General features: G+C 41.0%; 1 protein-coding gene across 1 annotated transcript; it reads right to left on the reverse strand.

Annotated features, from left to right (window-relative positions):
* Positions 1 to 852: 852 nt before the first annotated feature.
* On the reverse strand, positions 853 to 25,960 carry NRIP3 (nuclear receptor interacting protein 3). The gene is made up of 7 exons (XM_030333428.1): positions 25,729 to 25,960; positions 8,498 to 8,659; positions 7,911 to 7,993; positions 5,859 to 5,998; positions 4,380 to 4,432; positions 4,164 to 4,258; positions 853 to 3,880 (listed from the first exon to the last, which is right to left on the reverse strand). The coding sequence occupies exons 1-7, from the start codon at positions 25,900 to 25,902 to the stop codon at positions 3,865 to 3,867; spliced, it is 723 nt and encodes a 240-aa protein (XP_030189288.1). The 5' UTR covers positions 25,903 to 25,960; the 3' UTR covers positions 853 to 3,864.
* Positions 25,961 to 26,363: the final 403 nt, after the last annotated feature.

The raw sequence follows: 26,363 nt of genomic DNA on the forward strand, positions 1-26,363 counted from the left end.
GTTAATCCAAGATTTCCCCCACTGTGCAAGAGCAATAGATTTTTTTTTAAATGAAAGTCAGGATCTATTTTTTTAACTCTTTAAAACTTATTTTTCTTTATTTCATTCTATTAAGATAATCTTGAATCTTGAATCTGTCATCCATTGACTAAGAGTAACATTGGGTAAATCTTTTTAATTTTTAAAATTTAGAGTAAATGGACAAAAATAAGAGAAAACCTTTTAAGGTGGTATCATCTGAGTAGTAGTGGAACCATAATTCTAGATTGTGATAACCACTGTCATAGTTAAAAAATGTTTCTTGCTGATTCTTTAATCATACTGTTTAAATATTAAAATATTAATGCTTAAAAGTTTCTATCATCTGTAAAATGCATTTATTTGAAATGTCATTTAGACAATGGCTTTAACTTAATATATATTAAGGCTCATTCAATAATATTTCCCCTTCCCAAACCTGTGCTATTTATTTTAACTAAATAATATTTCCCTTTCTGGAAGAATTATTCTCTTACACTCTGCTGACCCACCATGAAAGATTATTCTCACATGCAGTTAAATCTTTAAGGGATGACTATATGACAGCCTCTTTACATTTGATACTGTGTAGCAAATACTATTAATAAATATGTTTTAAAAATTACAAAACCAAGCTCAGAGAGGGTCACTAATTTTCCCAAGGACATACAGCCAGTAAGAGACTGCCAAAGGACCAGTAGCAATGGAAAAATGAGGACCTCAAAGCCTTGTGTTCAGAAGACCCTATGAGAGAAACACTGATGCAATTAGGCTGTGCCTGGGCTCCCTCACCTTCCAGGGGCCCTGACACAGAGACTTTGTCAGACAAGCACACAGAGGGGAAGATTTCACTTTATTGTTACATCAATCTCACAAATAAACCCAACACAGCCATAAACACTGAGCAGGTAAAGTGCCAATGTAGAGGCTTGGCAACAGAAGGAGGGAAGAATCCAGTTCATCTCCTCCATGTCTCCAGCCTGGAAGGATGCTTCTATTACACAAGAGTCAGGGCAGCTGACACAATAAGCATTCCATTCTACAGACACTTTGAGCTAAGGAATAGAAAATCTTACCAGATGGGGTCTGTGCAGGGCAAGGAAATAGAAAAGTCAGAAAACATTTGTTCCTCAAATAACTCAGGCATAGATATACCAAATAACAAAAACAATATTTTTCAAACTTCTTGTACTTGAGATGGAGATCTAATAAGGAATGAGGGGGGTACTAGTTCTGCAGGGTTAATGCCTGCTACTGCCTGTCTTGAGAACTCTGACCTGGGTAGACACTTTCTTCTCACATCCTGAATCAGAGGTGCCAGAGAGAATTTTGTAGGGAATTCTGGGAAGAATAACTTTACTTTTTTACCTTGCCAGCTCCCAAAAAGTAGATCAGGTGCTCCCTCATGAATACCAGAGAGATATGGGCTACCAGAATAATAAACTTGGCAGCATTTAAAGATTAATGAAGTTCAAGACTTCCCATAATTGTCTTTAGACATTTTTAGGTACCTCTATAAAGCCTGAGGTTTAAAGCACAATTATTTGGTTAGTGAATTCAAATGATCTGACTGCACTGAATGAGGTTATGATATCCTAAGCTCGGATCATCCCAATTGTTTCTATTCCAAAATTGGAAAATCATTAATTTTCAGAGGCCAGAAAGATCACTAAAGGCCATCTGATCATTCCTCTGACACCACATAATCCTCAACTCAATTTGTCAGAATCAGTCACATCTTTCTAACACCTAAGAATTTCTGGCCTCACTTGGTCCACCAGGAATCCAAATAAGGATAAACCAGGTGAAGGAACTTACAATATGCCTGTCGAGTAGCCAAGAGTCAAGGCTTGGAGTGGAATTTTCAACCTGGGAAGGAAGGGGTGAAGTATTTCAACTCAGCCTTAGGGTAAAGAGCAGGCCAAAGTGATGCCATGATAGGTAGGGCAAGAGAGTGGAGAGGCCTCAGTGGAAAGGCACAGGTCTCCCTCACCCCAGGAAAAAATGTGGTAAATTTGGAGGGGGCACTGAAGGCTGGTAAACTGGGATCACCCCTGCTGAAGTTCAGGCATGGCCTCCTCTGCTGTGGCTGTGCTTAGTTTTCCATCTTGCTTCCGCTATAGAGGCTGATAAGAAGGGGAGCCTTGGGGTGACCTAGGCTGTACTATGGCTGCCTAGCTGTTCAAGTGGGAGTCACCAAGTTCCTAGTCCTTAGGGAGCTTCTGTAAGCCTAAAAACATTCACAGTTCCAAAAAGTTGTTTGGTAGAGGCAGTAGCTGAACACTAGATGAGATTATAGGTGGGACCTGGCAAAGTTCAACATGGGATCTGTTAAATGCGCTGGAAACTACTTCCATGAAGCAAGGATAGAGTAGGGAATCTCTTAAAAAGACATAGCTGAGTATTTTTCTGACTTCTCCAAGTACTTTTATGACCAAATTGAAGGGGAGATTCCATTATAGGTATCTGTGTGCCTAAGCTGACACCCCAACAAAAAAGCTTCAAGATACCCCTGTGACCTCCAATGTTTTGAGAAGAGGCAGGGGACATTGGGCAGTCAGAAAAAGTTGTCCTTAACACTGCCAGCTCCTACCCTGCCTCTTTCCTTAAAATAGAGCAAAGCTGAAGAGCTTCCCAACCCTCAGTTTCCTGCCTGGAAGTTTCATTCCTGACCACCACCCCAGAAAGGCTTCCATAGGTAGGAGTTTCCACCAACTTATTCTACCTAGTATTTCCTTCTATTCTGGACCTCTTCAGGTTTTTTGCATCTCCTTTCCCTATTCATGATACCAGCTACTTGAGTCCATGGCAGACAAATAATAGACTGGGCAGAAATAATGACTGGATCTTGGAGGTATCAATGTCTAATAGTGATCCCCTGATTATTTAACATAGCCTTCAATTCCATCTCAGAAAGTGATTAATGTTCTTCTGTCTGTGGCTCCTTTCCCCCTTCTCCCCTCTAAGAAGTTCACAGTGAGAGACCATCTCATTCATCTTTGTACCCTCAGCTTTTAGGCACCAAAATAAGGCCCTATATGTGACAACTGGGTGCAGAGACTTTTAGTAGACTTAGCACACAGGAGGGAGGGCTACTCAGATCCTCCTGGCACCCATCCCCAAAGCAGATTCTTCCCCTACCCTGCGTTTTTACAACCCCCCACCTCTTCATTCTCCTCTCAAGGCCTGAAGACAAAAGTAGCAGAATGGGAGAATGAACATAGTCTTGGCTTGTCAAGTCTGAGTCTCTAGGTTTCTCTGCCACTGACTTAGTATAAGAGCTTAGACAATTCATTTGCCTCTCTGGACCTTTAAATAAAAGGGTTTAACTAGATGATCTCTCTTGGCCCTTTCAGATAAATTTGTACTTGATAAATCAACGAATGAATTAGAAGAAATTCTAATTCTGAGACCTAGGTATCCTGCACCTCTTTGAAACAGCTGAAAGGAGATAAAGGTCAGGTTCCTGTTTATTATACATTTTAGCTATAGGAAAAGAAGCAAGTGTATCTATAGAGAAATAGAACCTGACAGCCCCTATACCTGACTAATAAAAGCAAATTCCTGGAAGAAGCAGAGAAGTAGGCCACAAGTGAGACCTGGCAGTGTCAAAAGGTCTATAAATTAAGTGATCAGAGGAGTAAAAAACAATGGCTATAACCAGATAAGATCTCTAAGCACAGACTAAAGTCTAGAGAGGTCTGGGTGGGAAGGAGCCCCTGGAGCTTCTATCAGAGGAAAGGACTTGGTCCACAGCAAGTTGCTACAGCATTTGGTTCAAACCCAGGTTTCTCAATCTGTCAACCTGGTATGTATGCATACGTGCAGACATGCTGCAGTCTGTAGTTATGCTTCTGAAGTGCTGAAATGAGAAAGAAATAGAAGAAATGATACCAAATTCAAAGAAGTTAGGTTGAAGGCAAGTACAATTTTAGTTTAAAAGCTACTTAATTTCCCCACCAGTATCATTACTACTCATTCCAGAATATGGGCTAGAGAGTTTTGTGGGATGGTGAACTCTAGGGGTTAGGGGTGAATGTACTTATGGCAAGACTGAAGAACAAACACAACCCAATATCCTGTATGAGAACCCTCCACCTAATGACAAGTGGATTTTACTTGACCTGACTCATTTGGGCACTTACTTGTCTTCATTCAAGGAAACTGTCTCCACAAAAGGGATTTCTTCCTTGTCTGTCTTTCCCATGATCAGTCGGTGCTTATCCAAATTTATTATGCACTGAAAACAAAGGAGAATCACTGGGCACTGTCAATAATCCTACTGTCAGTGCAAAAGGACCCCCCCCACCCCACCCCCACCCAGAGAGTAAGTATCAAAGGGAAAATAAAATCAACCCTACCTTAAGGGATCGGAGAGTCTGGAGACCAAGGGACAAGTTTTTCTCATTGTCCTCTAAAAAAAAAAGTAAGATTCAACTATTGCCATTCTGGTTTAGAAGTCAGCCTTATCACTATTGGGTTCCATCTAATCATCCATCCATCCATCCATCCAATAAACATCTGTTGAGCATTTATTATATTAAATAATTTTCCCAGATCATTACAGTTAAAAGATGATAGAGCCAAGATTCAAACCTAGGTCTTTAAAACTCTAAAAGCCATTTACCCAAGGGATACAGGAGTGCTGATGCATAGGGGCACTTGTACCCCAATGTTTATAGCAGCACTCTCAACAATAGCCAAATTATGGAAAGAGCCTAAATGTCCATCAACTGATGAATGGATAAAGAAATTGTGGTTTATATACACAATGGAGTACTACATGGCAATGAGAAAGAACGAAATATGGCCCTTTGTAGCAACGTGGATGGAACTGGAGAGTGTGATGCTAAGTGAAATAAGCCATACAGAGAAAGACAGATACCATATGTTTTCACTCTTTTTTTTTTTTTAATTTTTTTTTCAACGTTTATTTATTTTTGGGACAGAGAGAGACAGAGCATGAACGGGGGAGGGGCAGAGAGAGAAGGAGACACAGAATCGGAAACAGGCTCCAGGCTCTGAGCCATCAGCCCAGAGCCTGACGCGGGGCTCGAACTCACAGACCGCGAGATCGTGACCTGGCTGAAGTCGGACGCTTAACCGACTGCGCCACCCAGGCGCCCCTGTTTTCACTCTTATGTGGATCCTGAGAAACTTAACAGAAACCCATGGGGGAGGGGAAGGAAAAAAAAAAAAGAGGTTAGAGTGGGAGAGAGCCAAAGCATAACAGACTCTTAAAAAACTGAGAACAAACTGAGGGTTGATGGGGGGTGGGAGGGAGGGGAGGGTGGGTGATGGGTATTGAGGAGGGCACCTTTTGGGATGAGCACTGGGTGTTGTGTGGAAACCAATTTGACAATAAATTTCATATATTGAAAAAAAAAACTCTAAAAGCCAAAGGCCTTTAGACAAAACTCAGGATTTACAGTAGTGTAGAGGAGACTACATCAGGGAAAGTACAAGAGGTAGTAGAAAGTGATTTATGGCAAAGGAGTAAGAGGATCTTGCCTTCTACCTCCAATAGCTCAGGGAAAGCTTTCAGGAACCATCTTCACTGGCACACAAAAATGTCTATTTTCTTACCCTTAAATTTTTTTTATCCTGAATTACACACTCCTTTTTCTTAGTGATTCTCAACATGTCTTGAATGTAGCTCAGAGCCCATCTGGTACTTTGGAGAGTAAAAATTGGGACAAGTCTATAGTACAGAAAAAGTGGAAACCTGGGATTTTGAAGAAGTCAGTTATTTACAGGCATGAGACCTCACAAGGGTTTGGTGGAAGAAGGGAGAGGGTTTACAAAAGGGGTCCATAGGTCCCACTTTCAATTCTACTCACCAACCACAGCTGCTGGACAGTCCAGACGGAGGGAACCCAGTGTGATCACCAGGTGCTCAATCTGGCCCACTACTTTCAGATGCCGGGGTAGAGAAAGTTTCTCTCCTTCATGCTTGTGAGATCTGACATGCTCCTTGAGTCTGCATCAGAGAGGGAACTATCAGAATCCCGTTGGCAGAGGTTTTTGATAAAATCTGGCAATTTCTACCTTCTGGCCCCCAGGTGTAATTTTCCAGGCTTTCCTGGGTTTAATTTACCAAAAAAAAAGTGCTAGAAAGCCTATACTTCTTGTTTCAGAATTTTGTCCTACCTATGCCAGGGGATACAAAAACTGAAAGATTTAGCTGCTGTTCTCAAAAAGCTATGTCACTATCTGCATTGGTGTAAATGAAAGTTGATACACTCAGAAAATCCTCTTCTGCATCCTAAAATCCCCACTTATATGCAAGGCAACTTAGTTAACAGCTAACTGCCCTCAGAGAGGGCAGTTTATCCTCATCAGTCTTAGGATATAAGGTTAGTGGATGCTGGTACTTATTTGGTAATCACATTGATATTGATATCAGCAAGGAATATCATGGAGAAATTCATAATTAATTTAACTTGTCTCTGCAGGGGAGAAAGGAAAGGAACAGCACCCAGGTTTTACACAGTTATATAAGCTGATTGGAACAGCTAGCACCCAAGTTATTATGGGTTGGTGGATAAAAACTTAATTATGGACTTTCTGTGCCAATACTTCTGCATTACTCCATTTCCTCTCTTTTGGTGTTATAGCTCATCCAAAAGAAAAATAACTGCAGTTTTACAGATGGTTATTAATTCTGCTGGAACCATGGCAGACTGGTGCCTAATTATGCATCAGGACATTATTAGTCTTTCTGGAACCATCATGTTACACTGTATTTCACCTCTTCACCACATAAAAAAGCTCAGGATTCTTCCCACTGGAGCACTTGTGTCCTGGGCTCCTCCCACCAGCCTAAATATCAGTGTACAAATCCCACAGAGCCAGCTTCAAAGAGTTACAGTGGTAGTGAGGGTGAGGACAGGGTAGAAACAAGAAGGAACAGATCAGGTGGCAGAGGTCACTAACTATACAAACCAAGCTTTGTTCTAGTCCCACCTAAGAATATGAACATCTTGAAAGTAGCTTAGAATGGACCATTTTATCTACACTAGTGATTGTTTCAATAAAGATATTTGAGCTGGGAATGATTTGCTGTACTGAGGGCTAGAAAAGTAGAAAATGACATTGGATTGATTCTTCCAATTCTGGGCTAGACCTTAGGGCCCCCCCTGCTACTTAGGAGGAAAGAGAAGGAAGAAGGAAAGAAATAAAAGTACCCATTGACTGAAAAGGAGGAAAGATACAAAATGACTTTCTCTGACCAGAAGAGGAAGAACCCAATTCTAGCTGTTAAATAACCAAAGACATTCAATATATGAAGTATCTGCTTCACACCCAATCCCCAGCTGGAGAAGCAGTAAGATTTGATTTTACGTGTTCTTTACAGAGAGGAAAGGCACTAAGGAACAGCTAGCTAATCACACCTATGATGGTTCAGGCCCAGCAGCAATAGCCATCCTATTCTAAGTTCTATCTTCTTGGGACAGGCAGTATGGCTTCCAGAAGTATGCTGAGTAAGCTAAGATAAAGTGCATCCCTGCTTTTACTCATCTGGGATATACCAACAGGACAGCTCCTTCTAATCTGTTGTCCTGGCAGGGCACATATCAGAATCAGGCCATGGCAAACAATGAACCAAGGATCTCACACTCTCTCATTATAGACCCTCAAAGTCTTTGCTCAGAAATTAATAGGTGGGAGTTGATGGAAAACCTGAGGCTTTCCTGGCTCACTGATTTCTCCGACGTGCCTGGGAATCTACCATGCCCCCTCTACTAAGGACTAATTCCAGCTGACTAGTTGAACTCTGTACACTTCTCTTGGAGCCTTGGTAGAGACCCTCACCATCTCTAACCTCAAAATAGATTCAGGAAAAGAGTGCATTAGCATCTGATTCCCACCCAGTACAAGTGGCTACTTACCCCAGTCTATCCACACAGGCTGAAGAGATGAGATTATATTGACAGCCTGTGTCAACCAAGGCTTTCACATCCTTTCCAGCACACTGTGGAGAGGAAACATACTGTTCAGCAGGAGCTAGAGAAGCAAAAGGGAAGGGAGCAAGCAGATGTCATATGAAAGGCAGGGCTGGAGAGCATCTCACCATTATGGGCTGGTAATGTCTCATCTTTATCCATGGCAGAATCTCCTTTAGGAGCTTTTTTCCTGCTGAATCTAGAGCTGTCAGAGGATCCCAAAGAATTTTGTGTGTTTATAGTTCTATACACCAAGTAGCTCTTAATTTTAAGTGTGTGTGTGTGTGTGTGTGTGTGTGTGTGTGTGTGTGTACTACGCATTCTTGCAAATATGATGAAAGCTTTGGTCCTTTTTCCCATAAAGATATACATGCATAAAAATGCTGCATATGCTTCCGGTAAAACTCACTTACGGTGAGTCCATGATAAGACCCACACTCTATAGTTTGGAGGAGAGGGCCCCACTATGGGGATCACAATGGGCCCAAATCCTGTTCCAGAAAACCCTGGAAAAACTACTCTCAGAATATTACCTGGCAAGAAACCAAAATCATGTCATCATCATCAGACTTCTTTAGTCCCTCAGACTTAGCCTGACTCAGTTTGTTGGTCTTGGAGGCCCAAGGAACACGGCTGCTTCGAAGTTTAGACAGGTTGGTTTCCATGAGGCGCCTCTGCAGAATGTTATGAGGTTGCTTGAGGAATAGAAAGCAGAGGCATCTTAGTGACAGGTCATTTCCCCCCTTTCCTATTGTCCCCCAGGTCCCACAGAAGTAATGAAGGAACCTCACATAACTGCGCTCTACCTTTGCTTCTTATTTATTCTTCCTTCAAGTAGAGACTTCATTGGTATTATCAGAGCAGGTACTATGAATCAATTTGCAGTAGGCCACCCTGAATGAATTAAAGAGCAAGGTGGGACATTGGAAAATGTGGATAGGGCCAGTGAATATTCTATGACTAAAGAGAACTGAGGGACCCTTGTGATTTGGAAGGCCTACTGCCTTCCCTTCCCTTACAAGGGCTAAAGTGACCTTAGTCTATGTGGAAGAAATGTATCCTCCCAGGTAATTTACAGATGAGGCAGCTCATTCTCACAGACCAAAGAAACCTACCCAGTACTGGTTGTCAGAAGCTCTGCTCACTTCCATTTCTTTTTATTTATTTTTGAGAGACAGAGAGCGAGTGGGGGAGGGACAGAGAGAGGGAGAGACACAGAATTCGAAGCAGGCTCCAGGCTCCGAGCTGTCAGCCCAGAGCCCAAAATGGGGCTCAAACCCACAAATGTGAGATCATGACCTGAGCTGAAGTCAGACGCTCAACCGACTGAGCCACCCAGATGTCCCTGCCCACTTTTATTTCAAGTCTCATTCCCTTACAGTCTCATCTTTTGGACCCAGTCTTCATATGCCTTCGTGACCTGATTGTCCTGTGGGCTAGGCAACTCATGGGGTGGTTGGGGCAGGAAGAGAGGAATCCATACCTGCTGAGCAACCCTCTCAGGAGACACTTTGGAACCTGGCAGAACCCATATGACTAATCCTTGCTGACAGCCTCTGGACCTCAAGATGCACCTTGTCAGATGCTTGTTATCCACTCTCTCTCTCTCCAATGGGCCAAAAAGTGGGAGTGTAAAAGGGGAAGCGACTGACCAAGAAACAGGAGACTTAATAAGACCTTATATCTATGCCAGGATACCTAATATTAGGAGGCAGAATGAGGAATGTGAATTCAAGTCTGCTCTTTGACAGAAATTCTGTTTGGAGAGTTCATAGGGCAGCCATATCCATGCTCTGCTCTTTCTACACAAAGTGGCCTGTAGAAAATATAGGTTACCTCTTGATAAGAACTCATTTGACCTGAGTAATTTCTATACACAAGAATCTTATCCTCAGTTTACAATAATATTTAAAATCTCTCAGAGGAAAGAGTCTAACTCCAAGTTTCTATATAACACATACCAGGTGCCTCTCCAATTTTAGGGCGAAGAGGATCACTCTTAGAAGCCTAGAGCCTAGAATTTTCCCAAGAAAGGGGTTAAAACTGGATAAGGTCTTAATTATCTACCACCTTACAATTTCTGAGGAAGAATGGAGTCAGAGCCATGACTCACTGTAACCCTGGTGAGGTGAAGAAATGGATTCCCAAAATACACAGACTCTTGGCAAAACAGATTCTAAATTAGTATCCTTGGGAAAAAGAGAGAGAGAGAGAGAGACAGAGAGAGAGAGAGGCACTTAAAAAGAAAATGAGAGTTTCTTAACTTGATAAGGAGCTAGAGGAAGTGCTAACTCTGTCAGATTTCCTGATGTGACACTGGAAAATGCTTTGCTCCTCAAAAGAAACAGAAATTCTTCATTCTTATCTCTCTCACTAATAAGCCTGGTTCCTAGCTCAAGTCATATTAAAGCAGGGTGTTTGCTTCGATCAAGTCCATGCTCAGCAGAACCAACTCAGATAAACTACCTTTGTAGAACTGAAGACTAGAAGGGATTCATTCAAAGGCCATTTAACGAAAGCCCTGCTCACTGAAAGTTTGGGGCTTTCCTTCTACATCAGTCTTGCTGAACATGGCTTTACCTCACTACTCCTAATCTTGCAAAGGAGTCTAATCATCACTGGACAGATGAGGAAAATTCTGAAATTATTTTCCTTGAAGTCATTGCTCTTCTGAATTTTCCTCCCTCCATATAGAATCCTTCCTCCACAGGTTATAAAACATACTCAAAGTGCTCATATATTGGGGAGAAAACTCCACATAACCTCAGACCCTCAATTCAGCATCCTCCTCTAATCACACCCTTGTCTTGAATAGTCTATTTTTTTAAGTTTAATTATTTATTTTAAGAGAGAGAGAGAGAGAGAGAATCTCAAGCAGATTCTGCACTGTCAGCATGGAACCCAACGCAGGGCTTGATCCCACGAACCATGAGATCATGACTTGAGCTAAAATGAAGATGTGGAAGCTTAACTGACTGAGCCACCCAGGCGCCCCACTGAATAGTCTATTTTTAAAGAAGCCCCAAATCACTATGTCTATTTCCTGATATCCTATATTTTCTTCACTGAGATTACTTCTGATCCCTCAACACCAATAATAATCTCCTAATTTCCAAATCTGGTAGATATTTTTCAGCCTTCATTTTTCCTTGAGTTATCTGGGGCATTTGACCCTGCTGACAATTTATGTGTTCTTTTCTTTAGTAACCAAAAAAGGTTCAAACACAATACATGCTCAGTGAAAAAATTCAAATATCACTGAAATATATAAAATCAAAAGGGAGTGTCCCTCAACTCAACCATTCCTCAGTCCCACTTTCTACAAATAACTACCATTAAATTTAGAAGTATATCCTTCCAAACATTTTAGTACATATACAAACACATACAAAAATAAGATCATACTATAACACAGTTCTAACATTTTCTACTTTTGTTTAATATTTGAAAGACATTTTTCTATGTCATACATATAATTCTCTTTGTTCAATTTCATAACTAAAAGTATTCATAATATAGTTTAGGAGTTGAAAATTCACAGCCAATAAACCCACATGAACCTCAGAAATAGTTTTCTGTGGTCATTTTATTATGCCTACAGGCTTTAAATGACATGCAACTGCATATTTACCTGTGCTCCCAACCAAAATTGCACTAAAATAATAGTCAAGGAAGAAGAAAGGCCTAAACCTATAAGAACAAAAAGAACAATATACAGGAAACAACAATAACAAAAAAGAAGAGACAAAAAGAGACAAAATTGTGGAATCTGAGAAGCAAACAGAAAAGTGGTAACTGACCTAGACTAAAGAAAGCTTCACACTATTCCACTCCATACAATGCTAGAGTGGCAAAGACTGCCAGTTGTTCATCAAAATCCATGTTCTCTTGTGCAGTACAACTTCCTTGTAGTTAGGCATGGTCATATGACTGACTTCTAGCCAACGGAATGTGAGAAGAAGCTACATGTACCACTTTAGACCTGATCCATAAAAATATCCTGTGCACATTCCTCCATTCTTTTTCTCTTCTGACTGGTTGGAATGGAAATGATCCTTAAGATAACCTTCTTAGAGGTCACATTCAAAAAAAATTTTTAATGTGTATTTGAGAGAGAGAGAGAGACAGACAGACAGACAGACAGAACATGAGCAGTGGAGGGGCAGACAGAGAGGGAGACACAGAATCTGAAGCAGACTCCAGGCTCTGAGCTGTCAGCACAGAGGCCGATGCAGGGCTCAAACCCATGAACAAGATCATGACCTGAGCTGAAGTCAGACACTCAACTGACTGAGCCACCCGGGCAACCTTTAGAGGTGACATGTTAAAGACAGAAGAGCCACTGTCAGTCTAGGTCCCTAAATGACTATATGGAAGAAGACTGTCTTGCTGACCTTTCTACTAGTACTGTTACTTAAGAAAAAATAAACTATTATGTTTGAGCTATTATATTTTTGGGGTCTAACTGTAAAAGCAGTTTTCCTACTCAAACTAAAACTCTGAAAAGGCTGAGGAGTTAGAGGTATTAGAACCTCTACAGTTAGAGGGTTGGAAATAGATCAGTATAAAGGCTTCATAAAACTCCCACTTGACCCAGACAAATGGGAAGTATGCCAAAAGTTTATTCTTTTTTAAATAGTAAATCAAAAAAACTCTGTCTGGTTAATAGTTTATCTAGACTTAGAAATTATGTACTGTCAGATTTCTAGAACAGCTAAGGGTGAGGATGGAGTACCATACTAAGTCAGAGCTGAAGGATATGGATTTAAAGATTGAAAAAATCCACGTAGAGCCTCATCTAGTAAGAGAAGAAAGGCCCACAACAAAATTTCACATCACTATGAATTTTTGGAATATTATAGGTGACACAGATTGCAAAATCTTCCAAAGAGAAAAAGATGATCCAAATACAAAGGATTTGGAACCAAAATGGCATAGGGATAACTAGAGAAGCTAAAAGACAATGGAATAATACTTTTTAAAAATTTGACAGTGCATAGTTTCCTAACGTAGCCAAACTATCAGTCAAAACTCAGGAAAGATATTTCCCATGAATCGTTAAGAAACTACTGAAGGACATGCTCCACCAAAGTGAGGGAAACCAATGAACAAAGAAAAAAATCATATGGTCCAAGAACAAAGGATCCAATAGAGAATAGAGGCAAAGGATATTCTGAAAATGATGCTGAAGGAAAAGTCTAGGATATAGGATATATAACAGGTCTTGAGAGCAACCAGTCCAAAATGAAATTAGAGGATGGAGGGCTCCAGGAAGGATGTCTCCAAGAAAAAAGTGATGGACCTGGTATATCATCTACAGTTTTAAGGTACTTGGAGATTTAAATTTTACATAAAAAATAAGCTGTCAACTATTAATTTTGAGAAAAGCAAATATTTGTATGAGAAAGGAAATACAGTACATTATTTGACCCAGCTGTGAATAATATGAACAGTTCCAGTTTCTTATTTACTAAGCAGTAAATGCTGATTGGACCCAAAACAGTTAACAGAATATTAGTATATTAGGAGAGAGGACATAATAAAGAGGTGTAAGAGAATTAAACCCTTACCTATTATGGTAGAAAATCAATAGATAATGATAAAATCAATTAAGTCAAGAAATAATAATATCACCATTGACCTAGATATATAGAGATCCCTACACAAGGAATAGTCTAAATTTTTAAATGTATCTTTTATAAAAACAAACATTACATGAAACAGTATACCCCATATAGTAGGAAAATGTTCAGCCACAAGAAAAGCCAAATTACAATGTCTTAAATGGAAGTGTGTTTTTTCTCATATAACAAGAAGTCTGGAGGTAGACAGATGTTGGCAATAATTCAGCAGTTTAACAATTTCGGGGCTACTGTCTCTGTACTCTTGGATATCCCCTCATGGTCATATAAATATTCCTCAAGGAGTGAGGAAGGATGAAGGGACAATGTGCCATCTATCCCTTTCATCAGGAAAGCAAAAGTTTTCCCAGAAGTTCCCTCAGTATTTTCCCTATATCTTCTTGATCAGAATTCACATGTCCAGTCTTAACTGCAAAGGGAGTTGGGAGAGAATTCAGCTTTTCTAATCTCTATAGAGGAGACATGCAGGTAGAAAAGGTCTGAGAATGGGTGATGATTTAGCTATCCAACAGTATCAGCCCAATCATGCAAAAACCAAAGTGTGTGTGCATGCGTGTATGCACAGGCACCAACAATGTAACTTAGGCAGGTAACCACCTTGGCACCTGTTCTCTTACATCTGCCCTATTTCCTGCATTTTAAAACAGCATATCCTCTGCAGACATTTGAGTTTGTGGTTCAAATATACCTCAATTTAACTATTTAACTACTGATGGACATTTAGATTGTTTCTACATGTCTGCCATTAGAAACAATGCTGCAACAAAACACAGCCACTCCATTTTTCCTGACACACTCCACTAGCTTCTAAAACAACCTTTCTGTCTCTATTTGGCATCTATCTCTTTTACTGGTTCCCTTACCTCTGCTCGTTTCTTAAATCACTAATCTGTCTTTGGTCCTTTCTTCACTCTACATATTCTTTCAGGGCAACCTTATCTACTTTCATCGCATAAATTACTACCTTTATGATGATGACGCTGTCTCATGCCCAGATCTCACTTCTGAGTTTTAGACTCATAGATCCAACTGCCACTTTGAACTTTCTACTTAGACATTCCACAGGCACTTTCAAACTTAACTTGTCGCACTGATCTTTCCCACAAAACCTGAACTTTCTCCCTTATTCCCTATCTCGGTGAGTGAAACTCTGCTACCTCTTTAACACCTTATATTTCCCTCTCCATTTCTACTGTTATTGCTAAATCCAAGAAATCTCCTAAAAGACTAGTTTCATGGTCTCCTTAACCTACAGAGGTTTTCTGGCCAGGTATATCAAACACAAAATCTTCAATTTAACATTAAAGATCTTCCAGTACCATTCATCCTCCTTCCCAAACTTATCTTTATTCCTCCAGGAAGACTTTCTACTTTCAGCAAAATGATCAGTTGTCATATATTATCTTGGGCCAATCACTAATCTTGGTAGGCATTACTTTTCTCAAGCCTTGCTTTCTTCATCAGTAATAAAATAAGTTTGTTTGAGCTTCCAAGTCCTGTTCAGTTTTAACATTATGGATCTCTCCCTTTCCACCAACTTGGTAAAATGGCACCACCATACACCCATCTATTTTTGATTCTTTCCTTTCCCTAAACTTCCATCCCAAAGTACCATTGTTGCTTTCTCTAAAACATATCTGGAATTAATCTACTCCTCCCCATCTTTACTACCTCCAATCTAATCCAAGCCATCATCATTTTTTTGTCTTTTATACTTGCAGAAAACCTTCAAAGCTTGTTAGACCTTAAAAATGCAATGTAACTTTAATTGACCTCATCCTCTAAGTTTTATTTTAAACAATGCAATTTTTAAATATTGAGGTATAATTACATTATACATGCATTATATTAGTTATAGGTATATGACATGATTTCATATTTGTATATACTGCAAAATGATCACCACAATAAGTCTAGTTAACACTCATCACCATACATAGTTATAATTTTTTCCCTTTTTTCCTTATAATGAGGACTTTCAATATCTACCCTCTTAGCAACTTTGAAATATGCAGTACGCTAGTATTAACTATAGTCATCATGCTGGACATGATATCCCCATGACTTATTTTTTTATAGCTGGAAGTCTGTACCATTTGACCACTTTCATCCATTTCGCTCCCCTGCCCTCCAGGAAGCACCAATCTGTTCTCTGTATCTATGACCTTGGTTGTTTTGTTTGTTTGTTGTGTTTTTTAGATTCCACTTATAAGTGAGATCATATGGTATCTGTATTTCTCTGACTTATTTCACTTAGCATGACCCTCACAGTCATCTATGTTGTCACAAATGGTTAAGATTTAATACTTTTTTATGGTTGAATATTATATATATATACTACATTTTCTTTGTCCATTCATCCACAGATGGACACCTAGGTTGCTTCTATATGTTGGTTCATCACTTCTTACCTGAACTGCAAAAAAACTCCTAACTTATCTTCTGCCTCTTCTTTCATCCTTTTCCAGTTCATTCTCTACATAGCAACCAGGGTGAGTTTTTAAAAATATAAGTTGGATAATACATTCCCTTACTCCAAACCTTTCAATAGCTTCCTATTATTCTTTGAATAAAATTCAAACTTCTTACCATGGTCTATGTGGTTCTGCATCATCTGGTTCTTGTCCATTGCTCCAACCTCCATCTACATACCATATACATGCCACACTCCCTTTATTCATCCATACTTCCTTGTTCAAAAACTCTTCCCCATTCCAATGCCTTTGCACCTGTTATTCCCTCTGTCTGCAATGTTCTCCCACTAACACTTCAAATAGTTAGCTTGTTCTCATTTTTTCAAGTCTCAGCTCAAATGTCATTTCATCAAAGATGCCCCCCCAACTATACTATTTAAAGTGGGTACCCCACCTCTTCAGTTATTAACATATCCTACTCTTTATTTCATAGTAACTATAAATCCACAATTATTTTGCTTATTTACTTGTTTACTATTTCACTTCCCCACTAGGTTGTTAATTCCACAAGAGCAGGGACCATAAATGTCTTGATCACAGCTATACCCCTAGTTCTTGATATAGTACTGAATAAACAAATCTCTACTCTTTACTTCTTCAAAAAGCCTTTCTTGATTAACATCATCTAGATCTTTCTTTCAGAATCCCTTCAATACTTACACATTACATAGTTTGTAATTTACTTTCCCACTCCTTGACTATTGCTTAGGAAATTTACTTAGGTGGTTTATTTTTATGTTTATTGAAAAATTGGCTTTCCAAGAACTGTATTCTAGTTTCCTGAAGTCCTTCAAGACACACATTAGTAATTAGTTAGAAAGGTGCTACAGGCACTCTGGTGACCTTTGGACATAATTCTCCAGTCATCCTACTGACATGGATCTTGCTTTATGCTTTACCTCAACAAGGTACTACTAACCTAAGCAGTCCCTGGTTCTCTCCTGTTTCTGAAATGTGGCTGCTAAACCCTAACCAGGGTTTAGGCATCTAAGCCTTAGCAGCAAGCTCAAATGTGCTGCCTTCACTATTATCAGGAGCTTCTGAAGGAAATGCACTCTGTGGGCAGTGTTGTATTCTGGGTGGAAATAGCTGAGGTTCCTCAATCTGGCATCCAATCTGCTTAAATATCTCTTCTTCTAATCAGGCTATAGAGTGGGAAGAAAAGTGAGGTGAGAGGAAGTAGATTATACTGCAGAATGCCACAAAATCATGTTTTGAGCAAGAACTTCTAAGGCCACTTTCTTAATCCCTTTACCTATACTGCACTGAAGCCAGACAGAATCAAACTAATGGAATTTTGTGGTCCACAGAATAGACCAGACCAGACAATAGAGTTGAAATTACATAAGTCTCTCCCATTTGTAGCTTTTATTCCCAGAAGAGAGACCCAAGGTTTCTAGCTAGCAATAGAACCACAACTAGAACCACTTTGAAAGTGGGGTCAGCAAATACAGTCCATAAGCCAAATCCAGCCTGATACCTATTTTTGTAAATAAAGGTTTATTGAAACACAACCAACCTCACTCATTTACTGTCTATGGATGCTTTTGCACTACAATAGCATTGTTGAGTAGTTGAGACAGAGACTGGACTAAAAAGCTGAAAATAGTTACTATCTGGTCCTTTATAGAAAAAGTTTGCCAACCCTTGCTTAGAATAGTATTTAAAATATATGCTTTATAGAATTAGATCTATAAATACAGAGAACAAACTGATGGTTGCCAGAGGGAAGGGGGTGGGAGAGGTGAGCAAAATGGGTGAAGGGGAGTGGGAGATACAGGCTTCCAGTTATACAATGAATATGTCATGGGAACAAAAGGCACAGCATAGGCAATATAGTCAATGATACTGTAATAGCATTGTATAGTGATGGATGATAGTTACATTTGTGGTGAGAATAGCATAACCTATAGGGAAGTTGAATCACTATGTTGTACACCTGAAAGTAGTATAACGTTGTGTGTCAACTATATTTAAAAAATTAAAATTAGGGGCGCCTGCATGGCTCAGTCAGTTAAATATCTGACTTCGGCCCAGGTCATGATCTCACAGTTTGTGAGTTCGAGCCCCATGTCAGTCTCTGTGCTGACAGCTTACAGTCTGGAGCCTGCTTTGGATTCTGTGTCTCCTTCTCTCTCTGCCCCTCCCCCACTCATGCTCTGTCTCTCTGTCTCTCTCTAAAATAAACATTTTTAAAAATTTTTTTAAATAAAATAAAATTAATAAATTAAATTAATAAAGTGTAGAGAGAAAACTCCCACTAATCTCAAAATCTGTACCTGCCAAATTATCCTTCAAAAGTGAAGAAGTGGGGAGCCTGGGTAGCTCAGTCAGTTAAGCATCCGACTCTTGATTTCGGCTCAGGTCATGGTTTCACAATTCTTGAGTTGGAGCCCCACATCAGGCTCTGCGCTGACAGTGCACTGCTTGGGATTCTCTCTCTCCCTCTTTCTCTGCCCCTCCCTGCTCTTGCTCACCTGTGCATTCTCTCTCTCTCTCTCTCTCAAAATAAACAAACAAACAAAAGTGAAAAAGAAATAAAGCGTATCTCAGAAAAGCAAAAATTAAGGGAATTTGTTGCCAGTGATGTGCCTTGCAAGAAATATTAGAGAAGTTTTTTAGAGAGAAGGAAAATGACATGTCAGAAGCTTGGATCTATATAAAGATAGGAAGAGTACTATAAAAGCAATAAGTGAAACTAAAACAAGGCCTTTCCTTTTTTTTATTCTTAATTAAGGTAACAAATAACAGTTTTTTTCAAAATTATAATAGCAACAATATATTTTATTACATATGATTTTATACAATGCTTTTATATAGTAGATGCTGATATACTCTTATGTATAGGTGAAATGAAATTAATACTGGCAATGACACAAGAGATGGGAAAAGGAATTAGGATTTTCTTGTTATTATAAAATGTTGGGGAAGGTCATGGAAAAGATATGATCACTGGGTTGACCCATGAGCTGGCACTGTACCATCCAAGGCTCTTATCCCCACCCCTGTCCTCGGAATGTGAATTCCACTTGCCCTTCCCACTCCCAGAGGCTGCTCCAAGAACATAGACAGTGTTGAGGTAGAGATGTGTTGAGAACACCTTCATGGTATGTGTAAGTGAACCTAATCAAGGCCTCCCAATAAGCTTTTAAGATGTGGTGGGCAGGTGCAAGAGTCTTCTTGTCTTACTGATGCCCAAGACAAGCCTCATATGTAAGTTCTTTTTGCTTATTAAACCTGCCACCTTCCAAAAAAATAAAAAATAAAAAAATAATAATAAAATACATACCTTGGAGTCAGACAAAGTTGAGTTCAAGTTAGTAAGCACTTTGTAGTGCACTGGTGAGGATTAAATGAGATGATCCATATGAACATTTAACACCACATCAGGTATACAGTAAGCGCTTAAATGTTAGTAAGTATATATATATATGTATATACATATTTAAAATCCTCATGCTCAGCTTAAAATTGAAACTGATTACCATTCTTTTTTTTTTTCCCTAAAAGGGCATGAAATTATCCTACTCCATTTAGTCCTCATTTAAAGTTTGTGGATAAACATGGACTCCTGATTGACTCTCATTTCAAGCTGAATATACAGATCTATCAGGCCTTGGAAATCTAAAAGAGCACTAGTATCTGTGCCTTCTCTTCTTTGTTTACTCATTGCATATATAACATGTGACCCATTCTACCCCCATGGGAACATAGACAAGTTGTCTGTGGGTTTACATTTATTCAAAAACTCATGGGGACTGGAGCGCCTGGGTGGCTCAGTTGGTTGAGCATTCAACTCTTGATTTTGGCTCAGGTCATGATCCCAGGGTCATGGGTTTGAGCCCCACATCAGGCTCTGCACTGAACACGGAGCCTGCTTAAGAGTCTCTTTTTCTCCCTCTGCCTCTCTCCCCTGCTCTTGCTCTCTTCTTCTCTAAAATAAACAACAACAACAACAACTATAACAACAACAACAAATGGGGCTCTGTCTAAGGTAGGCCATTATGTTGCTCCAGACCTTCTGTGTAGCTCACGGACATGTTATTTCAAAGAGAAGATCCCTATTCCTGATTGTTGTCTGCTTTGTGGATTAGTCTGAGCAGTTTCTCAGGTGCCCATGGCAGGCTGCATTTTTGTTAGGAAGGATTCACACAGGCAGGGACTGGACCAGATAAACTGTAAAGTTCTTGCTCTGAGGTTCTATAGGGCACACTCTGGCAGCCTCCTCTCCATAACATCTTGTAGTCAGTTGACTCACTATGAAATGGTGACATTGTAATCAGATGTTGATCTCCATTACTATTGCCACACTGAGCCAAAGTAATCACTTCTTCCACTGAACTCCTCTAGTGCTTATAGACTATAACACCTTGGCAACAAGCATAGGCTTCCTGATGGTGTTATTTGTCTTCTCATGGAGCTGTCTACTCAACAACTACACCTGATTCCTGATTAACTAAGAGATAACCCAAACTTAACTCATTCAAAAATCAAATTCCTGATTCCTAATCCATATCCCTAATCTACTCTTCCTGTAGTCTTAGCCATTTCAGTAAATGGCAACTTTATTCTTCCAACTGCTAAATCAAAAACCTTAAGGTCATTCTTGACTACTTTCTTTCAGATCTCTAATCCAATCTATCAACTAAACTTGTCAGTTCTACCTTCAAGAACCTGATCTTTCCTTGTCCCCTTCACTGCTTTCTCACTGCTCTGAGCCACCTTCATCTTTTGCCTGGATTACTAGATAACAAAACTCCTAATCAGTCACCCTGCTTCTACTCTTGCCCATCATCAGCCTAATCTACACAGTAGTCTGAGAAATCTTTTTATAAAATAAGTCATGTCATGTCACCCCTCTGTACAAAGTCTTCTACTGGTTTCCCATATCGGATTAAAAGCCAAATAAATCTACAATGACCTATAAGGTCCTGAGTAGTTTGGCCTCCCACTATTTCTCTGATGTTATCTCCTATCACCCTGCCACTTACTCATTTTGCTCTGACCGCAATGACTTTCTTATAGTTTTTCAGTCACATCAAGCATACTGACACTTCAGGCCTCTGTACTTTCTATTCCTTCTGCCTAAAACATTCCTTCCCAAGATATTTTGCTCTCTGATTTCCTTCAATATCTTCTACAATGTAATCTTATCGGAGAGGCCTTACCTGACCACCTTGTATAAAGTACAAGGTTCCACTCCACCCTACCCTGGCCATTGTACTCTCTATTCCCCTTACCCTGGTTTATTTTCTCCATAGCACTTATTGCTACTTGATATATTACACATTTACTTGTTTTAAATTAATTTATCCTGTCCTTCCCCTGATTTATAAACTTCTTGTAGAAAGAAACTGCTATCTTCTTTGTGGTCTGAGCACCTAGTACTGTGTCCTGAACACAGCAAGTGTTCAAATAATGTTTGCTATAATTGGATACAATCATAGCTCTGACTCTTCAGTTTGCACCAGATCCTGGTGTTATACTGGTATTTCATGCTTCTCTTCTAAGGCTCCAAAAGTTCTCTGATTCAAAATATATACCAGTAGGGATGTCTTATGGCATTCTGTGATCAGGTAGATCAGATGCTCAGAGTATAAGACTAGGGATTTCATGGTCAGGTGGCTTTGCTGTGTTCTACCATCCTTACTGCAGCCTTCATTCCTAATTCTAGTGAGTTTTTCTAAAGCATTTGGCTATAAGTAGATTCAATCATATATGGGAAAGAAAAACTCTTTCTATTGCTGGAAAACTAAAGATATAACCTGATGGTCAATAATATTATCATGTAGGAAAGACAGCTATTTGACAACATTGTTTTTATTTTTTATTTTATTTTTTTTTCAACGTTTATTTATTTTTGGGACAGAGAGAGACAGAGCATGAACGGGGGAGGGGCAGAGAGAGAGGGAGACACAGAATCGGAAACAGGCTCCAGGCTCTGAGCCATCAGCCCAGAGCCCGACGCGGGGCTCGAACTCACGGACTGCGAGATCGTGACCTGGCTGAAGTCGGACGCTTAACCGACTGCACCACCCAGGCGCCCCGACAGCATTGTTTTTAAAAATTAAAAAGTCCTGGAGCACCTGGGTGGCTCAGTCGGTTAAGCATCCAACTCTGGATTTTGGCTCAGGTCATGATCTCATCACCATGAGATCGAGCACTGCATTGGGATTTGCAATGTCAGTGCAAAACCTGCTTGGGATTCTCTCTTTCTCTCTCTCTCTCTGCCCCTCCCCAACACACACTTGCACTCTAGATCTCTCTCTCTCTCCCTCTCTCTCAAAATTAAACAAACATTTTTTAAAAATAAAAAGTCCTTACCTCAATGAAAAGAACATTTATGAAACTGGTAGCTAAGACAAAAGAAATTACAAGAGGCAAAATTCCAAGAGTAGAAATTTTTTTCTCCAACTTCATCAACTTAAAAAAAAAATAAATCAAATAAAATATTACTCATTCATATCTTTGATTTTGGTTCTTAATCTAATACAGAAAAAAAATCACAAAATGAAAGGATAAACAAAATAAGGTAACTAGACATAAGAAGTAAGATTATATCCACAGCAGACTTTGTCGCAGCCAACTACACATAAACAGGAATAGGACAAAGGCACTTCCCTGGGTCCAAGAGAACAAGACCACATTTTATTGCCTACAGGTGCTCTTTGCCAATCCAAAAAAAAAAAGTTGGCAGGCTGGTATCAAATAGTGAATATTTCAGAAACAGCATGTTAAAAGGTAGATAATTCATAAAACCCAACAGTATAATTCTAATATAGGTCACTAGGGTGAGGAAAACAAACCACAATCTCCTCACTGGCACAAACCCAAGTCAATTCAAACTAAGTTGTCCTGGGGCACCTGGTTGTTCAGTCAGTTAAGCGTCTGACTTTGACTCAGGTCATGATCTCACTGTCTGTGAGTTCAAGCCCTGCGTCAAGCTCTGCGCTGACAGCTCAGAGCCTGGAGCCTGTTTCAGATTTTGTGTCTCCCTCTCTCTCTGCCCCTCCCCTACTTGCACACACTCTCTCTGTCTCTCTCTTAAAAATAAACATTAAGGGGTGCCTGGGTGGCTCAGTCGGTTGGGCGGCCGACTTCAGCTCAGGTCATGATCTTGCCGTCTGTGAGTTCGAGCCCCGCGTCAGGCTCTGTGCTGACAGCTCAGAGCCTGGAGCCTGTTCCAGATTCTGTGTCTCCCTCTCTCTGACCCTCCCCCGTTCATGCTCTGTCTCTCTCTGTCTCAAAAATAAATAAACGTTAAAAAAAATTAAAAAAAAATAAACATTAAAAACTAAAAAAAAGAAATCTCAAACTAAGTTGTCCTCTCTTTATTTCTGTACCATCAACAACAACAAAAACCTAATTTTTTCTTTCCCCCATCTCCCTCTTTTTCTCGTTCCTCTTCTATTGGGTTTGTACCACAGACCTATCAATTAGTTTTGGCTCAAATTTTCACTTCGGTGAAAGAAAATTCAGTCATTGTCTACACTACCAGACATAGGCATAAAGTGAAGTGATAGGGTACTTCTAAGGTTATTTCTTAGATTGTACTGAGGCAGCAACATCAGTTTCAAGAGAGCTTAATCATGCTACCTCACCCCAGTACTCATAGCTTTTCTTTCCCTACCCCAATCTGCCTTGGTTTCTGTGACCTGTTCTAGCTCCTCTGTGTAATCATTTTCACATTAAGAGTGTGAGAACAGTGAGAGAGGGATATCAAATCCATGGCAATGGATTTCTCTCTTTTTCAGAGAAAAAGTGTGAATCCTAATTCAAGGTCTCACAGTAAACTGCTATGCATCATATCCGTGGCAATAACTTGCTTCTTGAGGATGCGTCCTCCTTCCAACTGACTGCCTATGTTTTATGCTATCAGCTCCTGTGTGACTCCAGTGACACAGACTGGAGTCAGAGAAGCAGACAGAATTCTTCCTACACAGGATGAAGTAATACAAGGAATGCTAAGCAGAAGGATAGAGTGGTAGTTCCTCAGGGCTAGGGAACTCCGACAGCCCAGGACAACCAAATGTCAATCATTTCTTATATCCAGCATAAGGGGAAGAAAAACATTCCACATTTTACTTCTTTTCTTAAATACTTCCCTCTTTATTGGTTCCTGAAGCTTTTAGGAACTAGGATTATTTTGGCCTAAAGGTAAGATTTAGACCTGGTTTGCTACATGAATCTAGACCACTTTAAAGTGAAAGAAGGGAAGACAGAGAGTTATCTTTTTTCCAGGAATGCATTTCAGTCACTCACGATTCTGAGTGAGTATGAATTAGGTTGACTATCCTGTAACATACCTTGGAAAAATCAGAGAAAAATAACTGGATAGCCTTTCCCTGCTCAAAAATAACTAAAATTATTCTCTATCATAATGGGGGAGGGCAAATCTGATATTGGAATCTGTGTGTCATTAGTCATGGTTAAAAAAAAAAAAAAAAGGAAGTGGATTCAGAAGCTCTACCTTCCATACTATCTAGGGCTTGCAATGGCAATTTCAGTGAACCAGGCTGACACCTTTCTTTCTCTGCCAAATATTATACCAAATTAATGCCAAATTAAATATTCCAAAATCTCAAAAAACACTGAAAAAATTATACAGACCACCTACCTCATTTAAAAGACATTTAATTAATGCTTCATAACCTATTGCCCAGATAATACCGTGATTGTGAAATTCAAGAAAACAAGTAAACTACAAGAAAACTCCAGATAAAACTGCAAACCTAAACAAATATTTGGCCCAGTTCCACTACAGTGACTGAAGGATGAGAGTCAAGCACAGTTCTTTAAACTAGCAATACTGAACCATCCACCCCCCTCCTAGAGAGGACAGCATGGTCTTTGAACCCAGACCTCCTGTCCTGGAGTTTCTCCTTCTTAAGGCAAAGAACGACCCTGCTAGAAAAAAAGCCTGCGCCAGCTCCAGCTCCACACGTTAGCTGGCCAGCGAGATGGAGCAGCCTGGCTGCCTGTATCCACTCTTTGGAGGTAGAGGTGGATGAGAATGATGAAGAGATGTCTGGGGTTCAAGAAACCTTCACATTCGACCCTTTTTCTCTCTCCCTCCTCAGAAGAAGGTCAAGGTAGATAAGCCCAAAATCAAACGGAGAAGTAGACTTGGCAAAGGGGGAAATGGATGTAGCAAAATCATCTGGGTATGGTGACTGCCAAGAAACCCCCCTTCCCACTTCTTCCTCTCCTTCCCACACCCATTAAGGAGTCACCTCTGTCTGGGTCACTGGACTGGCCAAGCAGCCCGGCCAAGCGAGGCTCAAGCCCCATGCAATCGAATTCGGTACTACGAATGAGAATAACGGGAAGGAAAGGCGACCAGAGGGCCAGAAGGCAGGGCAGGGTCTCCTACTCTAGACAGAGGCACGAAGCGGAAGGCAGCGCGAGCTAGAAAAGAAAGCTACGACGGAATCCCGACAGAAAGCGAAGCAGGGAGATGCTGGATGGACAGGAATCCGAGCCAGCGAGAGCGAGACAGCGGACAGCGGCGGGCGGAGGCGGGGGCGGAGGCCGGGCGGGTGACTCAGTGAAAGCGGCCAAGGGCGGGCCCGGGGAGACCGCACGGCGCGACGGTGACCGGTCGCCGCGTGCGGGCATCCCCAGGTGGCGCGGCTGCGGGGGGCTCACCGTGTCCTTGGACGAGCCCAGCTTCTTGAGGCCGTCCAAGGGCAGCAGGTCGGCGGAGTCCTTATGAATGAACTGCACGGCTTGCTTCATCCGGCGCTGCTGCCGCAGCGACGCGGCCTCCCGCATGTCCGTTTCCTTGCGGCCGCCCTCGCTGAGGAGCCCTGAGTAAAACATCGCTGAGGCGCCCGCGGCCCGGCGTCCGCGTCGCTCTCCTCTCCCCAGCAGCCCTCAGCCTCGAGCTCCTCCAGCGCCGCGAGAGGCGCGCGCCGAGAGTTTTATAGCCGAGCGTGACGTCACGGGGAGCAGCCAGTGCGCGCGCGAGGGGCGGGGCCAGCGGAGCGCCCCCTCCCTGCTCACGGCTCCCCAGCGTCCGCGGGCCGCTGCGGGTCTCTGAGGCACCTCGTTGAAGGGAAGGACCGGTGACAAGGGGTGACGCTGGCTGAACTGACTCAGAGTGCCGAGGCTCTACCACGGCCGCTTTATCCCACCGCCCTCTCCTGTTGCGGGTGCCCCGCATCCCCTGGACCGGGATAGGGTGTGGGGGCCCCTTGGTGGAGCAGCCTCTCCCACCCCAGCCGCCGTAGCACCCGACTGCCGCTCACCTGGCCACGCCGTGGCGGACCCCGGGATCACCG

The sequence above is a fragment of the Lynx canadensis genome, chromosome D1 (assembly GCF_007474595.2).
Source record: "Lynx canadensis isolate LIC74 chromosome D1, mLynCan4.pri.v2, whole genome shotgun sequence".
Classification (NCBI taxonomy): Eukaryota; Metazoa; Chordata; class Mammalia; order Carnivora; family Felidae; genus Lynx; species Lynx canadensis.

What these genes read in the sequence shown, in the direction of transcription:
- NRIP3 (XM_030333428.1), bottom strand. Translation starts at nt 25,902, where the DNA reads ATGTTTTACTCAGGGCTCCTCAGCGAGGGCGGCCGCAAGGAAACGGAC. An exon ending in CTGTCCAGCAGCTGTGGTTG is followed by an intron (nt 4,433 to 5,858) that starts GTGAGTAGAATT and finishes TTTTTTTTTTAG; the next exon opens with AGGACAATGAGAAAAACTTG. An exon ending in AGACTCTCCGATCCCTTAAG is followed by an intron (nt 4,259 to 4,379) that starts GTAGGGTTGATT and finishes CTTTGTTTTCAG; the next exon opens with TGCATAATAAATTTGGATAA.